The 16,774-nt window shown below is 41.0% G+C and overlaps 4 protein-coding genes and 1 long non-coding RNA gene across 5 annotated transcripts; 4 read left to right on the plus strand and 1 right to left on the minus strand.

Moving 5' to 3' along the window:
* The first annotated feature begins 3 nt into the window (after positions 1–3).
* On the plus strand, positions 4–685 carry LOC121502165 (uncharacterized). The gene is made up of 2 exons (XM_041775163.2): positions 4–138; positions 190–685. The coding sequence occupies exon 2, from the start codon at positions 242–244 to the stop codon at positions 497–499; it is 258 nt and encodes an 85-aa protein (XP_041631097.1). The 5' UTR covers positions 4–138; positions 190–241; the 3' UTR covers positions 500–685.
* A 234-nt stretch (positions 686–919) lies between these two features.
* LOC108076668 (divalent-cation tolerance protein CutA) lies at positions 920–1,594 on the plus strand. The gene has a single exon (XM_017169603.2). The coding sequence runs from the start codon at positions 949–951 to the stop codon at positions 1,522–1,524; it is 576 nt and encodes a 191-aa protein (XP_017025092.1). The 5' UTR covers positions 920–948; the 3' UTR covers positions 1,525–1,594.
* Positions 1,595–9,881: 8,287 nt separating this feature from the next.
* On the plus strand, positions 9,882–12,844 carry LOC138929095 (uncharacterized). The gene is made up of 4 exons (XR_011445511.1): positions 9,882–10,751; positions 10,935–11,231; positions 11,423–11,833; positions 11,891–12,844. It is a non-coding gene; the product is annotated as an uncharacterized lncRNA (long non-coding RNA).
* On the minus strand, positions 10,958–14,668 carry Fbxl4 (F box and leucine-rich-repeat gene 4). The gene is made up of 9 exons (XM_017170232.3): positions 13,656–14,668; positions 13,391–13,604; positions 12,298–12,948; positions 12,126–12,235; positions 11,904–12,068; positions 11,666–11,831; positions 11,394–11,585; positions 11,155–11,224; positions 10,958–11,099 (listed from the first exon to the last, which is right to left on the minus strand). The coding sequence occupies exons 1-9, from the start codon at positions 14,032–14,034 to the stop codon at positions 11,025–11,027; spliced, it is 2,022 nt and encodes a 673-aa protein (XP_017025721.1). The 5' UTR covers positions 14,035–14,668; the 3' UTR covers positions 10,958–11,024.
* Positions 14,669–14,802: 134 nt separating this feature from the next.
* Positions 14,803–16,552, plus strand: Dus2 (Dihydrouridine synthase 2). The gene is made up of 3 exons (XM_017169538.3): positions 14,803–15,106; positions 15,172–16,134; positions 16,198–16,552. Exons 1-3 carry the CDS (start codon positions 14,872–14,874, stop codon positions 16,446–16,448), a joined length of 1,449 nt encoding a protein of 482 aa, XP_017025027.1. The 5' UTR covers positions 14,803–14,871; the 3' UTR covers positions 16,449–16,552.
* The last annotated feature ends 222 nt before the right edge of the window (positions 16,553–16,774 follow it).

Genomic DNA, 16,774 nt, shown 5'->3' on the forward strand with positions numbered 1-16,774 from the left:
TTTGGCGGTACTAGTTCCGAGCTATCGAAATCGATTGTGGAATCGCTTTTATTTACAGCTCTAATTACATCTCTATTGTAAACAACTGTTTTCTTAATCAATTTCTATTGCCTGGCAAGCATAAAATATCAAATAAGCGTAAAATAATTTACAAAATAAGCGAGCCAGTCTTAATAATACCATTTGCAGGTTATTGTATGACATATCAATGCACTGACACAGGCTCAACTCAAATCTGACAATGTCGCAAGGAACTGGACGGGGCAAAAATCAGGATTCAAAGTCAAAGGCACCGCCAGAGACACAAACTGCACCTCCTACATCTCCGCTACAAGCCGCCCTGCAGGGCATATCCCTGCTCATCAATACGGGTCTGTCGCCGACGGAACTAGACCTGTGCATCGAGCTGCTGAAGGCCGAGGTCCATCCAAAGGCTTTGGTCGACGTCGTCTGGCCTTTCCTGGAGGCCAGGAAAAAACCCGACCGCTATGACTTCTGAAATCACCCAGACCGTTTAAAGCAAACCAAAACTGTCCATTCACAACTGACCTGCTCAACTCTCCACCTTGGAGGTGATCAAGAGAAAACTTAAATTCGAATAACCAATCAGTCATATTTTGCGTAAACAAATGTATTATTAAATACTCTTCCAAATACAAAATACATGTGAGAATTTATGATTTAATGAATTTGTTTTAACTCCGCGGTTTCCCCAGTGGTAGTGATGCTAATTGGGCACGATAACATATCGAATAAACAATTAAAGAAACAATCGGTTAGATGCACTTCCATTTTTAACTAATCTTATTGTCCACCAGGTTCCTATCTTTTTTTTAAAAGACAAATTAAGCATTTTGTCCAAAATGCACAGTCCCTGTGAAAAGTCTTAATTTATTTTTAAAATATCGATATACACTCGAATATTTTGATATATTTTCGACAGCTCTAATGCAGAATCTTGTCTGTGGAAAATTTTTGACCTTTCGCTGGCTCTTTGCAAGCAACCTGTGCATCGCGATAGCATCTGCATCCGCATCCACATCCACTGTCGCAAGGCCATCAACTTCCAAGATATCGAGCCGTTTGTGCCAGAGCAACCAGCATTTCTTCGATATCCCGAGATCAGCTGCAAAGATGAGCAGCGGCAAGGAGGCGGGAGCAGCCGGAGCAGCCGCGGAGTCCTACCAAGCCGACACCAATTCTGTGGTCTTTGTGACCACGCCAGATCGGGAAACGGGCAAGAAGCTGGCCAGCAGTATTATCGAACGGCGGCTGGCCGCCTGCGTTAATATTGTGCCGGAGATCGAGTCCATCTACCTGTGGGAGGGCAAAGTCAACCAGGACAGCGAAACCCTTTTGATGATTAAAACGCGCACCGAACGCGTGGACGAGTTGAGCAAGTTCGTCCGCGAGAATCATCCATACAGCGTCGCCGAAGTCATCTCGTTGCCCATTCAAAACGGCAATCTGCCATATCTGAATTGGATCACACAGACCGTGCCGGGACGAGGAAGCAAGGATTAAACCAAATATGATAAGGATTTACTGAGAATGAAATATATGTAGACTATTTATAGTCTTTATTTTTTTTGTACATACTTCCTTTTTTCAATGTTATACCCATTACAATGGGATTTGTATTTCCATTTGCTCAGAGATTTACAGCCAGTCTTATTTTCGGTAGGTACATACAGCTGCGGCAAAAAAAATAGCACTATGACATATATTTTTCTTCATTGATTATTTGTTTTATAACTATTCATATATTTAACTTGTTTAAGGCTTTTATTTTTACTTTAGGCTCTAATTTATCGAAATACACTGCAAGTGTCGTCGATAATAACATGAAATTGAAATATTTACATTAAGAATGTGAACGTTGAACATTTTAGGCGGCAACAAAAATAGCACTATTTCAAAAATAACTTAAGAAAACGAAAAAAAACGAAAAAAAATACGGGAAGTTCTGGAATATTTGAATTCATTTGTATTCCTTATCGATATAGTGTATTAATATTTCGTTGTAAAAGCTTTGGCAGCAATGACAGCAGCACAACGTCTCGGCATAGAATTGACCAAGTTTTGACACCTTTCCCGTGGAATACTGCTCCATGATTCTTGAATGGTGGCCCAGAGCTCCTGATTAATCCTTGGTTTTGCATTGGAAACATATTTTTTTACATCAGACCAAAGATTCTCTATCGGGTTTATGTCTGGAGACTGAGCAGGCCAATCCATTAGGTGAAGCGATCTGTCTTGAAACCACTTAGGAGCTTTCTTGCTGGTATGTTTAGGGTCGTTATCCTGTTGGAAGACCCACAACAACGGTATTTCGTATTCTGCATAAGACAGCATCACTGTTAGCAAAATATCGCAATAGACATGTTGATCCATAATACCTTTTATCCAATGTATTGGACCCACTCCGTAATAAGAAAAGCATGCCCAAACATCCTATGGTCGGATGAAAGCAAAATCGTGCTATTTGGAGGAAGAGGATCTCGATCCTATGTACGGCGACCCCCCAATTCGGAATACCGCCCAAGTTTCACCTGCAAGACCATAAAACACGGTGGAACGAGTATCATGGTTTGGGCATGCTTTTCTTATTACGGAGTGGGTCCAATACATTGGATAAAAGGTATTATGGATCAACATGTCTATTGCGATATTTTGCTAACAGTGATGCTGTCTTATGCAGAATACGAAATACCGTTGTTGTGGGTCTTCCAACAGGATAACGACCCTAAACATACCAGCAAGAAAGCTCCTAAGTGGTTTCAAGACAGATCGCTTCACCTAATGGATTGGCCTGCTCAGTCTCCAGACATAAACCCGATAGAGAATCTTTGGTCTGATGTAAAAAAATATGTTTCCAATGCAAAACCAAGGATTAATCAGGAGCTCTGGGCCACCATTCAAGAATCATGGAGCAGTATTCCACGGGAAAGGTGTCAAAACTTGGTCAATTCTATGCCGAGACGTTGTGCTGCTGTCATTGCTGCCAAAGCTTTTACAACGAAATATTAATACACTATATCGATAAGGAATACAAATGAATTCAAATATTCCAGAACTTCCCGTATTTTTTTTCGTTTTTTTTCGTTTTCTTAAGTTATTTTTGAAATAGTGCTATTTTTGTTGCCGCCTAAAATGTTCAACGTTCACATTCTTAATGTAAATATTTCAATTTCATGTTATTATCGACGACACTTGCAGTGTATTTCGATAAATTAGAGCCTAAAGTAAAAATAAAAGCCTTAAACAAGTTAAATATATGAATAGTTATAAAACAATTAATCAATAATGAAAAATATATGTCATGGTGCTATTTTTTTTGCCGCAACTGTATATGTGATCAATGTATTCTTATTTGCTCCTGGTTCCTGGTCCTGGTCCAAAAGGATCAATAAAGCAAAGGAGCAAATTTCGACTTTATAAGTCAATTGATGGTAATGAAACCATTTTAATTTAAAAAGTTTTTCTCTATAAAAGAAAAGTCTGCTTATAATATATATATATTCCTTACGGAATATCTTGCTTAAAAAAAAAGGTAATTTTCGTATTAATATCTTTACAATTTTGATATCATCAAAAGTTCTTGCAAACTATGTATGGTATGTACATATGTATTTGGAGATATCATTGATAACTTGCTTAGGCAGCATATTTAGTTTCTTATATATACTGGTCATTCATTGCGGATCGTATTGCGAGGAATAAATATGTTCTTTATCTTTTTTAGGGTAATATAACTTTAGCCACAAGTTTGCAACGTTGTGAAAGAGTTATTCTTATTATTATTATATTATTTTTTAGTATCGATCTAGCCATAATCTTTCTGAACAATAAATAACTTGTATAAAAATTCTAAAAATATAATATTAATAAGCATAGTTTTTAAATTTTGAATTTATTGTGTTGATTTGTTAACCTAATACTAACTAGCACAGACATTTAAATTAATGCATTTAATGCTTATTTATTTATGATCAATTTCCAATAAGGAATTGCAAGCTGCAAGGGTATACAAACTTCGACTTTCCAAAATATTCTTCATTTTTTTTGGTTGGTACACTGATAGAAAAATAAAAGGCTTTTAGCCATAAAATTGCCACGAATCGCCATCCTATTTTTATTTCATATTCCTTTTTATTTGTGCTTAAATAAAATGTAATTTATTTTCCAAATGAAGGAAATATTTAAGTCTTTGCACCCGCATTTCATGGCTCCGGGCCTGTATTTTCCCTGACGACCGATCGGCTTACATTATACATACGTATATGTATATATATTTATATATATATATATATCTATATATGTACATATATTCAAGAACTCGTGTTCTTTGAATTTGAAGACCGCCATTCAGTCAGTTGCAGAGCTTCAAACGAAGAGCAATCTTTTTTGGTACCAAGTCAGTCTCGAAAACAACCAAAGTGAACATCAAATATTAATTTTATCAAAGTTAAAATTGTTAAAAATGGTCAAGTTTTTAAAGTGAGAATAAAATAAAAGACTAATAAATATAAACATGGAGCTGAGTATTCTAGAAAATAAAATTAAATATTTAAAACAAATTAAAAGCTAATTTTGATTTTTGTTTGAAATGAACAGAAAACTATTAAAAAATGTGTTTGAAATTTTAAATAATGGTTAAATAATGGTTATCTTATCAAATTTTTTAATAATCCAGACTATATAATGAAGGAACAATCAGCTTTAAAACTGTGGTCCTGGAAATTCTTTTATATAATATAAATAAAGTAACAAAATATATAAATATTTATCTTAAAAAATTATATTTTTCAACAGCAAATTAATTTCATATAATAATAATAATTTCATATATTTGCAAAAACCCTATACTAAATGCTTCGCTTCAAAAAATATTTCAATACTGCAAAAATTATTTAAAACTAATTTTCAATACGTTCTTCAAATTAGCAAAAAATCTTAGCTGTGCATGTATTAATTGTGTTTAAATAATACATATAGTTGCATATTATTTGCAAGAAAAAAAAAAGATTACTAAAAACAACGAAGAAGACCTTATATTTTATACAAATTAATTAAGTTTTTAATTAACTCGCCTCTTTGAACTTGGGTAATACTTCTTTGGGCAAGGCTAGCTGCTTTCAAAGGCCTCAAATTTATGCCAAACGATCTTTTGCGCAGATTAATATATAATATTAATTATTATTATTTAACTGAAGTACCTAAACAGGACCACTGGCTGTAACTCTAAAATGAATACGGAGCTCAATTGAGTTTCCCCCGTCTGTCGTTATCCTTGGCACTGATGGTATTTGCCCACAGTAAAATGCTATATAATATATTTACAACGCGATGTGGTGGCCATTATATACACATATTTACTAGGCCATATTCGGAGTCTTATAAAGCCGCTCCTTTTGGTATAAGCACAAGATCTTAAAAGGCTTTAAAAAATATAGAGTTTGCCTGTAGAAAATCAAGCCGCCTGGAACGATCGCCACAACAATCAAATTAGCGAGCTTATTTCTTGTTTCAACAAAATAAAAATAAAAATGTTAATTAAAGTCTTTGTAGTCTTTTTTTTTTTGCAAAAGATAGTACAGTTTAGGGTTTAGATATCCATATATTTTCACTGAATCCAAAAACCCAGAATTGATATTTTCTAAAAACACATCAAAAGTAATTTTTTACATGGAAACATTTATTAAAGTCCGAATATTATGTATTTCTACGTTTCCTAAATTTATATTAATTGAAGTAAAGCATTTTGTATCATTTTTAAATAAATATAAACAAAATTTATATTGAAAACTTTTCCATTTTTAAAACTAATACCAATAAATAACAAATACAACGAGATTTTTAAAGTTTTTAAATTTCCATGAAAATTAATGCCAATTTAATCTGATTGTTCCTATTACAATTCTATAATATTAATTCTATATTCATTTCGGAAAATATTTTTTAATAAAACAATTTATATAATAATAATAATTTGATTTATTGAATTCTTATGTAATGTTTGAGGATTTATTTACAGAAAAAAGGAGAAATTTTAACTGCCAGAATGACCGAAATAATAAAATATGAATAATCATATATTGATGCCAAACAAATAGAGTAATGTATTACCATATGTCTCTACTAAATGCATATAAATAATTAAATATTATGATTTAATGAACGATGTGATTTTAGGTTTTTTTTCAGAATGAATGAATTAATCCTTAAGAAGCGTATTCTTATTTTTATTTTTGAGAATTATTCTGTAAATTTCTGTCAAGGTGAGTGTAATCTTTCCATCGGTGAGTTACTTGATGATTGTTGAAATGACATTACCTGTTTTATGATGTCGTAATGATTATAAAAGTAAACGAAAACTTGCCGGAAAATTCTTCCCCCTGATCTAAAACCAGCTTCTTTGGAATACCTTAAAAACAAAAAACTGGCTGGAATTAAAGAAGTCCTGTTATTCTGTGATCTCTTCTTATACACCACCTCGTAGTCGTATTTCAAAAGTTGGAGTTTCCTTCAAGCCAATTTTGAATTTGGTTCTTTGAAGTTCATTACGCTAAAGGTCTGTGGTCTGTGACAATTTGAAATGTTTTTTCTGAAAAGGTAGAAAGTATTTGGTTGCCCATTTCTTTCTCGACGGTGGGGTAAATGGCTTCGGAATCATTTAGTGTGTGTCCTGCTTCAAAATAAAACTGATCTGTCGGAATCATTTAGTGTGTGTCCTGCTTCAAAATAAAAATGATCTGTCGGAACCGAGGGTTCCTTTGCTGTTAATATGAATGATGATCTTTCGATTTGATCAAATTTAATATTACCATAACTTTTTGGTGTGGCTTGTGATAATGTCATCGCAGTTTACTTTGAATAGAACAAGGCTCTGTCTGTTTAGAGCTTGTTTATTGAAATATGATTATTCCGAAGGTGCCGTAAAATTATAAGTCTTGGTTTGTATTGTTTTTAGTTATTTTCTTTATTGGTTTATTTAAGTAGGAGCAGCTTTGGTGCCGCTCCAACTCTCAAAAGGTTCTTTACAATATTCCTTAAGTTATAATTTAAACTAGGTCTCGTAGCTGCGCTGCTCGCAGGCAGCGGCAGAGAGACGGCTGCATATATGTATATATTCTTATGTGTAAAGAAAAGTACTTATGTACCTTGGCTATGCACTCTCAGGTGGAGGCGCGAGGGGTATGCGTGTGCAGTCCGTTCGATACAAATATGCCGATGCTAGCACTTTCGGTGTGCGGGCTAAGCCATAGCGATCGGTTCATATTTCGGCCAATTAAGGTTTATGACCGGGACATTGAAATATGTAAACACTGCAATAAAGTATTACAGTGCGCACTCTTTAAGTACTCTGGGTACAGTGCGTATTCGTTATGTGTGCATACTACATCTCCCTCCTTTTGAAAAATAACGTAACATAGTGAAGTTATTTTATACTAAGGTTTATAATTAATACACTTTTAATTGTTTTATTTTTGCTATTTTTTTTTTTGTTTTAGTTTTGTTCGGTTTTTTTTTTTTTTTTTGTGTATTTTGTAAGTGTATTAATGTGTAGATATGGGTGTGTATTTATGAATGTGTATGGCCATACTAAATGCAAATTATGAAATAAAGATTTTTAACCTATCCTTATGAACTGTTTGTGTCTTACGTTTATCATTGGCTATGACTATATTATCCCTATCACCTATTTCCGTTACTACGTAAGGACCGGTGTATTTAACATCTAACTTATGACCTGTTTCGTTTTTTAACAATACCTGGTCGCCTACTGATATATCTATATCGTTTACCCTATGGTCGTATAGTAATTTATTCCTATTCTTATTTGCTCATATATTAGTATGCGTGCTTCGTTAAAGCACTCTACCAATATTTCGACGTGTTTCCTGACGGTGTTCTTCTGGATTGGTCTGTTTTGAGCTAAGGATTTATAAGACCTGTCAAAATTCGATTTTATGTCTCCTAATTCTTTAAAGATTGTGTTCCAATCCATTTAGCCATTGAAAAAAGAAGGTGTAGTGTTTGTGTTGTTGTGTTGTTTTATTGAAAATGTGGATTTTAATTATTGAATATGTTAGTTTTTAATCATTGTTGTTATTGTACTGCCTAAATCTTATCCAGGTCATTTCCCCGGCTTATGTATTTCTTTTTTAGGCACCTGCTGTGCAGTTTGTAAATTTTATAAAAGAAATTAGCGCACATGACAACAACAATGATTATTAAAAGAATATGGACCCAGTATAAATCTATGTTACTAGACTCTACTTTGTTGATGACATTGGCAGTGGAGTCCACTGTTTTTATATCCAAAGTCATTTTTCTGGGTTTTGTGTAAAATTCTGTTGCATGTGTATGAAGTGTTTTATTGAAATTATTCAGATCTTCTATTGAAAGTTTACTGATTTCATTAAAATTGTTATGGTTTTCTATTGAAAATTTACTTATCGCATTACTGCGCATCTAAATTAACAATTTTCCTGCCTAATTTTTCGCATAGCTTTACAGGCTACACTTCTAATCGGGCAGAAAAGATTCCGCTCAATTTTACAATAGGTGGTAAAAAAAAAAGGTGCATCGTAGTGCACTCGCAAAAAATTATGCAACGCAGTGCAAATTATATTCTATTACTGCTGCTCCGGGATCCCGTGTCGTCGCGTCAGCTGGTCGTCGCCGGCCTGGCTTCGCTGACGCTCCCTCGTAGGTGTAAGAGGCGGCCTGCCACTCACACGTGTGTTATCAGCTGCTGATGTCCTGGGCCTATGGGCTCAGGCGGCATCGGTGCTGGTCTTCGCACAGGTTGGTGTTTCAGCTGCTGATGTCCTGGGCCTATGGGCTCAGGCGGTACCGGTGCTGGTCTTCGCACAGGTTACTTATTCAGCTTCGCGCATGTATATTTGCATGCCGCAGAGAAGAGGGGTCCGGGGCAGTCGGCCGGGCAGGTTTGCGGTTTTTCGGGAATTGGCTCTGAATGTGGTGGTTTTGTTTTTTCGTTATATACTGATTTTATCTGCTTGATGGCTGGGTCAGTTGTGATTGCGCTTTTTTGTGTTGGTTTAGTCACTTCTATTTTCAGGAAATCCAGTTCTGCTTGGAGTTTCTGGGCCGTGGCCCACGTTGGCGGTGGTTCTTTAGCGTACAAAAGCCACTTTAAATGGGCTATTCTCTTCTTCATGCGATTTTTCGCACCAGCTCTTCCCATCACTTTTTATTCACTTGTTTTATTTTTATTGGTGTTGATTTTGCGTGTCCGCCACGCTATTTTCTATTGCTTTGAACAGCAATATGTCCCGCTCTCCTATGAAAAAATGGATGAGCGTATCCTGCTCGGCCTTTACCGACGATTCGAATGCGCCTCCCACGATGCACTGCCAATACGGACCATAATTTTCGTTAAAATGATTCTTTAGCTCCCTTGCGATGTCCTTGTTAGTGTCGTCTGCACTGAGCTCCTCGATTATGTCGCTTGCTATTTCGATGGCTTCATATTGCATTATCAGGGACACACTGCAATGCCGTACTCCTATTTTTGGCCGTGACATTTCTATTTTTTCACTTTTCTTTATTTTGTATGAAGTGAGATTGGTGGTTTGGTGTTGTAATTTTTTTGTTATTTTATTACTTTTTTTTTTGTTATTTATGCAGGTTATCCGCAGACGGTCGCCATGAAATATGATGATCCCGATCGTGCCGAAAATGTATAAGACTTTTATTTAAGTTTTCAGTTGATATTTTATTTATTGGTTTGGTTAAGTAGGAGCAGCTATGGTGCCGCTCCAACTCTCAAAAGGTTCTTTACAATATTCCTTAAGTTATAATTTAAACTAGGTCTCGTAGCTGCGCTGCTCGCAGGCGGCGGCAGAGAGACGGCTGCATATATATATTCTTATATGTAAAGGAAAGTACTTATGTACCTTGGCTATGCACTCTCAGGTGGAGGCGCGAGGGGGTATGCGTGTGCAGTCCGTTCGTTACGAATATGCCGACGCTAGCACTTTCTGTGTGCGGGCTAAACCATAGCGATCGGTTCATATTTCGGCCATTTAAGATTTGTGACCGTGACATTGAAATATGTAAACACTGCAATAAAGTATTACAGTGCGCACTCTTTAAGTACTCTGGGTACAGTGCGTATTCGTTATGTGTGCATACTACACACCAAATGTTTTTGTGAATTGTTTGTAAGTGTAAGAAGGCTTAGATGCCTGGCAGAATAGTGCATAAACTATTTGCCTTTTTAGCCTTGCAACTAGCAACTTGATTTTTACATTGAGTTTCCCAGCTGATTGATGGACCATGTTTTGTTGAGACTTATTTTGTCAGAATAGGTTACCGTCTTTGATATGGTCATGTTGGACTCGTTTGCTATGAGGGTGTCATGATCTACTGGCGTAACTGGTTCCAGATGGCCTAGAAGCGTGGAGTAGTTCGCAATAGCTCCAAAAACTAATTGCTGGGCACTCAGCGAATAGGTTTCCCTTTTCAAGGTCCAGATTAGGAAATTTAATAAAAAAAAATGGAGGATATCGGAATTATGAAAAACACTTATGCTAGATACTTCTATCATTTCGCGTGAGTTACCCAACGAGTTTAGGTTCTAGGATAAGGATGTAGCCTACAGAAATATAAAAGTATAAAAAATATAAAAAGGGGTCTGGAATCAAGCCAAGATGATTAGCATGAAGCTAAGAAGTATTAAATGACAAAAGCCAGTGGTCACCGTGGAATCCCTAAGGGTGAGTTATAGTTTTAACTTGGGTGTGCTAAGGCAGTATCCTCCTCCCCTTGTAACTTATCTTTTCCAAAATAAAAACCAATAAAAAGACACATCAGTTTAATGATTTTTTTTTTATAAAATCGCCAAGTTTAATCTCAAATATTTAACATTTATAACACGGTTAACATTTTACTACAAACAGAAACAGAAGCGAGGGAGAGTGCCGCCTCATGTAGGATCTAAGTATATGTACACTTATCACGGTACCAGGAATTATAGCACATACTTTCCACTATCTGGGCACATAAACGCGACTGCTTTTGATGTCAACGTTGAAGTGACGCGACCAATCAGCCAGCACATCGAACTGCAAGACGAAAGAACTGTTAGAGAAAGGTAGCTTAAAGGCTACGTCTACTCACATCCCGATCCATGATGTTGTCGCAGAAGCTTAGATCGAGCAACTGAAGCTTGGGACAGTGAACCAAGATGCTGCAAGGTAAAAGGTTAATTTTATAAAGTAAAACTGGATCTGTAAGCATATAATAAATAAGATACGAAAGGGAGTATATTTCATTTGCGAAATGCAAATCAAATTTTTTGATAGCAACGAAATACGCCACACCGCTCCGCATCTTATTTATTTATTTTTTAAACCCACTCATAAACTCGTTCGTGCGTTATGTTCAGGATCCCCATTAGGTCCAGTTGCTCCAGGCTCTTGCCCAACGCGGCAATATGCATGAGATCCCGTTCGGTGGTACCGCGCACCGCCGACAAGAAGAGCTTCTTCAGCTTTGGGCAGTTGGATAGCAGCTGGAACAGGCCATCTCCCAGCGATGCCTCCCGCAAGCTGTGCACATTTATGGGGAAAGGATAATTATCATTATCTCCTTGACCAACCACCAAGTCCAAGTCGTCCAGTCCACCTACCACCAGCCCAGGTCGAGCTCCTCCAACTGATGTAGACGTGCCAGCGAAAGGAGTCCGCGGGCTGACAGAAAGTGCGCCTTCCACAGGTCCAAGGAGATTAGCTGCGTGTTGTATGTGGCCAAGTGGGCGGCCACATTGTCCATGTTCACAGATACACCACAAAATGCTGTAACAAAATGAGCAAAACGCTTGATTCCTTAGTAACTACATTATATTTTTTTCCAGCTCTACTACTTACCTAGATTCAGGTGTTTCAGTTTCCGATTCCCCTCCAGCATACTGAGCAGCAATTCGGGCTCAAAGGCCGTTTGAAAAAGATCGAGACGCTCCAGATTCTTCAGATTGGCCAGACAGGAGAAGTTTAGCAGCGGCGGATCAGTGGCACAGTTGCGCAGGCTCAACTCTGACGGAGAAATCATTATAAATAAGAGCAAGACAAGGTATAATGTACAACACACACCTATCAGATTATCACAGACTATGCCCACGGTTTCAATGCAGCTGGAATTGAGAAATTTGCACGAGTTAAGCCGCAGGTGGGTGAGATTATCGCCGCGTTGGGTCAGAAATCTACAAAAGTAACAAAAAGGCGTGAGAATTCCACAGAAAACATGAAATACTTTCACTCTCACTTCTTGAATTCGGTGGGCGAGATGTTGCCTAGACCGCCGCACCAGGAGAGATCCAGCTTGCGCAGCATGGTCGCCCGCAGGGCCAGCGTGCACAGGAGCGTTGAGCTGGCCAAATGCCAGTACGGCTTCAGGCTGAGCTCGGCATAGAGTAAGGGATGGGAGGAGATGTCATAGAAGATGCGGGACACCTGGCCAACGCGAAACAGCGACTTGAGATCCAAGTAGCTGAGTATGCGGAGAAGGATCTCAAACGGCAGGTCGGTCAGGCAGATGCTCGGCACCACCGCCGGCTGCTGTTGCTCTCCGCCCTCAACGCGATTCTCCATCAGAAACTGGCTTAAATCGTTGTTGATGAACTCGTGCAGCTTGGTGGCACCATCCGGCCGACACTTTGGCTGGAACTTCAGGGAGCGCAGCTTGTAACTAATGGGTCCGCCGCCACTAATGGGCGACGATTCCAAAGAACTCTCTGCCTTCGGGGTTAATGGTATTGCCACTGGCAGGGACACAAACTCTGGTTTTTTAAGCTGCTGTCGCTGCTGTTTGCCCAGCAGGCTCTTAATCCTGGAGACGGTGCGTCCGCACAGCATGATGGCATCAATTTCCGTATAATAGTTGAGTCTGCTGTGATTAAAGTCAATCCGCAGCGTCCTATAATTGATACAAGAGTGGTGGAATATAGGGTTTAGGTAGCTGTAAAGCTTAAATTTAAAACAATGTTAGCTTAAATTGCAGGGTAGATTAATTCCTTTATAACTATTTAAATACTTGAATAAAATTCTGTTTAATTTTAATTTATAATATATTATATATCATTGTTTTCACTGAGTAAAATGAGTGAGAATAAGCGAATTCTACTAAGGATGTGCTTTAAAGTTTAAACAATGCAGAGAATAGAGCGAGAAAAACAACAAACGAGAGAGAGAGAGAGAGAGGGAGCGTTAGTGACTGTTGAGTCTTTAAAAAGTGTCTTATAACCATCATCAAACTTGTCTGGCTTCGCCTCAAATTGGCGTTCGAGCCTTGCTAAGCTAGATCAAGGGGCTTAACTAACTTCCCACCTCAAGGACAACTTCTTGGCAGTGCTACTCACTTCGTTATTACGGCGGTGTTGTTGAGCGGCGGCGCAAAGCGACGCGAGTCCGCTGGCGGCCGAGCCAAATCGCTATCCGTCTCCGACTCCGCCTCCCACAGGCATGTCCAATGCTTGGTCATCCCATAGGCCCAGATGCGAACCACGGCGCCTGGGTTGAAGGTCTCATAGATGACCACCTCCGTGGGCACCACAAACTCCTCGAAATACACAACTGGAAACGGTTTGTTGGCAGCCACAACCAAAGACACATACACATACTCACCAATGTAGTCCTGGGTGGCCAGCTTGGGCAGGTTTTGGGCCTGAATCTCCCGGGTGGCCGATGGAGCACGCTTCCACCAGTCGCCGTAGGTGCGCATGGTAAATGTCTCCGGGTAGTCGCCATAGGCCGGATACTTGGTCGGCCGACCAATCACATTGGCTGCCGTATAGGAGATGCTGTAGTCGATGCCATACTGCGAGCTGAAATCCAGCACGCCCAGCACATACTGCTCCAGATAGTAGCCCTGATCATCTGCCTGCTCCGCTTGCGCCTTATTGCCGCAGCCAAACTGACGCTGGCGCTGCCGGAGCATGGCCGTGAAGTCGACGAGGGCGTCGGGTTCCGTGTCGCTGGAATCGCCATACGCCAGCAGGGACATGGCTAGCGCCAGCTGCCGTGGGCGGCGACCGTAGGTCAGCCTCAGTGTATCGATTGTATGCAGGCAGCGTGCGAGCCCCGGCTGCGCTCGACCCCCTTCTGGCGCGTACCAGGGCAGGCAATGCGCATAACCGAGCCAGAGTCGCTGACGCCGCTTCTGCTGATCCCGTTCAAGCTGCCCGTGGCCTGCTGCTGCTGCTTCGCTGCTGCTGGTGCTGCTGGTGCTGCTGGTGTTGTTGATGTGATTGCCAAGGGTAATGGTAATGGAGATCCGTGGGGCTGTGGGTGTCCTGGCTCTGAGATTGATTCGGCTGGCGTGGGCTTGGTCACGTTGCTGGGCCAGACCTTAATGGCTTCTAGCACCATGTATGTGATGGGGTCGCAGTTGCAGCTGTTGCCGTCACAGTTCGCTAATCTAATTAGGCTCTCGGGTCCAATTGTGGAGTCCTCTTTGTGGCGTTGTTTCCTCCGCGCCTCGTCTAGTCTCGTCTTCGATGATGTCAGCTACTTGTGGCTACCCTCTGGGTCGTCTCGTGCGTGTCGTTACAATTTGATCTATTGGTTTTGACTGCAAAACAAACTAAGTTAACAAAGTTTTGGCTCGGTAAAATGAAAACAACAGTGCCAGGGCTGAAGGTCACATTCGATAAATATATTGGGGCGATAACGATAACAGAGTACCAGGGCCGCATAATCGATTACTTGGATAAAAATCGAGTGAGTGAACATTTTTAAACTTGTCATCACTGGTAAAATGCAGAATTGCCACCCAAAATGCGATGGCCCAACGAAACTATCGATGATCGCCCTTCTCTAAAACAGCTGAACCTGTGGATCCATGCTGCGACAATATTCGAAATTCAAGGCACTTGGTTTTTGTCTTCGTTTCCACACCTGCCCAAGCATGAAGACGCGTCAACGGCTGGATTACACCAACAAGCTCATTCTGGCGCCCATGGTGCGCGTCGGAACACTGCCCATGCGGCTGTTGGCCCTGGAGATGGGCGCGGACATTGTTTACACGGAGGAGCTGGTCGACCTCAAGCTGATCAAGAGCATTCGCAGGCTCAACCGTGAGTAGATTCCACATCCGAATTGCGACCTGGAAGCAATACATCTAACCAGGTTCCCCTTGCAGCTGCCCTGGGAACAGTGGACTTTGTGGATCCCTCGGATGGGACAATTGTATTCCGCACTTGCGCCGAGGAGACCTCCCAGTTGGTCCTGCAGATGGGCACCAGTGACGCCACGCGGGCGTTGGCCGTGGGCAAGCTACTGCAGCGCGACATCTCAGGTCTGGACATCAACATGGGCTGTCCCAAGGAGTTCTCGATCAAGGGCGGCATGGGTGCCGCTCTGCTCGCCGAGCCGGACAAGGCAGCTCTGATTCTACGCACACTGTGCTCCAATCTTGACATTCCCGTCACTTGCAAAATCCGCATCCTGCCGGATGTGGACGCCACCATCGAACTAGTGAAGAAACTGGCTGCCACTGGCATCGCCGCCATTGGCATTCACGCGCGAACCCGGGATGAGCGACCCCAGCATCGGCCGCATCCGGACGTCCTGCGAGCCGTGGCCCAGGCAGTGTCCATACCCATCATCGCCAATGGCGGATCGCGTGACATGCACAAGTACGAGGACCTGCGCAGCTTCCAAAGGGAATGTGGCGCCGCCAGCGTGATGGTGGCTCGAGCTGCGCAGCTCAACGTGAGCATCTTCCGGCCAGAGGGCCTGCTGCCCATGGACGATGTCATTGACAAATATCTGCGCCTGTGCGTTGACTACGACAATGCGCCGCACAACACCAAGTACTGTGTGCAGAGCATCCTCCGGGAGCTGCAGGAGACGCCGCGCGGCAAGCGCTTCCTTCAATGCCAAACCCTGCAGCAGATCTGCGAGATTTGGCACCTGGGCGACTACTGTCGGCGGAAGCAAAAGGAACTGAAGACCCTTGGCAATTCGGGACGGGCGGATGTTGAGCCGCCGGAGGCGCAGGCCAAGCGTCGAAAACTGGAGGCGGCGGCCAATGCGATAACGGACGAGTACACCAACGTCATTTGCAGGAATATGCCCTTTCTGCGCTCCACGTATCCGAATTGTAAGTGTCCAAGGGGAGGGGGAACTCTGGAATTATCTAACCTTTTTCCTGCTTCCCTCACAGCCGATCATCTGCCAAAGACGCTGCTCTATGTCCATGCGGGTAGGGAGGGCAAGACGGCGCCCGCCTACGAAACGCAGCAGTGCGACAAACTCTTCCGGGCCATTTGCACCTTCGACGGACAGCGCTACAGCAGCACGTTTTGGGAAAAGAACAAGAAGCAGGCGGAGCAGGGAGCAGCTCTGGTGGCCTTGCTCTCCCTCGGTCGGCTGGAGGAGGAGCCGTTGCGCGAGAACGGAAGTCTTCTCAACTAACTGACGGCCTTGAATGTTTCGTGTTGTGTAATGTAAATCTATTTCACCTTAGCTGACTTTTGTTTTCTTTAATAATAAACCTAGTAAATGGGTTTGCCAAGATAGTTAATAGTTGAATTCCTAAAGGGGGGGTAAGCTAGTTACTTTTTTTTTATTTTAAAGGCTCAATATCTTGGGAAGATTGTGCCCAAGTTTTACATCGATCATAGCAAAGTGGACGAAGTTATGCGGAGTTAAACTAAGGTCTATTTATGAGTATCACAAAGTTTAAAGCTCTCTCCTGAAAAGTGTGATTTTGAATATCGATGTAAGTCGATAAATCTACT

This window comes from Drosophila kikkawai, chromosome X (assembly GCF_030179895.1).
Source record: "Drosophila kikkawai strain 14028-0561.14 chromosome X, DkikHiC1v2, whole genome shotgun sequence".
Lineage (NCBI taxonomy): Eukaryota > Metazoa > Arthropoda > Insecta > Diptera > Drosophilidae > Drosophila > Drosophila kikkawai.

Coding starts and splice junctions, on each gene's coding strand:
- LOC108076668 (XM_017169603.2), top strand. CDS start 949: ATGCAGAATCTTGTCTGTGGAAAATTTTTGACCTTTCGCTGGCTCTTT.
- Fbxl4 (XM_017170232.3), bottom strand. CDS start 14,034: ATGTCCCTGCTGGCGTATGGCGATTCCAGCGACACGGAACCCGACGCC. Junction 12,069..12,125: donor AGTCTGTGATAATCTGATAG/GTGTGTGTTGTA, acceptor TTTCTCCGTCAG/AGTTGAGCCTGCGCAACTGT. Junction 11,586..11,665: donor GAGCTCGACCTGGGCTGGTG/GTAGGTGGACTG, acceptor AAATGTGCACAG/CTTGCGGGAGGCATCGCTGG.
- Dus2 (XM_017169538.3), top strand. CDS start 14,872: ATGCTGCGACAATATTCGAAATTCAAGGCACTTGGTTTTTGTCTTCGT. Junction 15,107..15,171: donor GAGCATTCGCAGGCTCAACC/GTGAGTAGATTC, acceptor TTCCCCTTGCAG/CTGCCCTGGGAACAGTGGAC. Junction 16,135..16,197: donor GCGCTCCACGTATCCGAATT/GTAAGTGTCCAA, acceptor CTTCCCTCACAG/CCGATCATCTGCCAAAGACG.
- LOC121502165 (XM_041775163.2), top strand. CDS start 242: ATGTCGCAAGGAACTGGACGGGGCAAAAATCAGGATTCAAAGTCAAAG.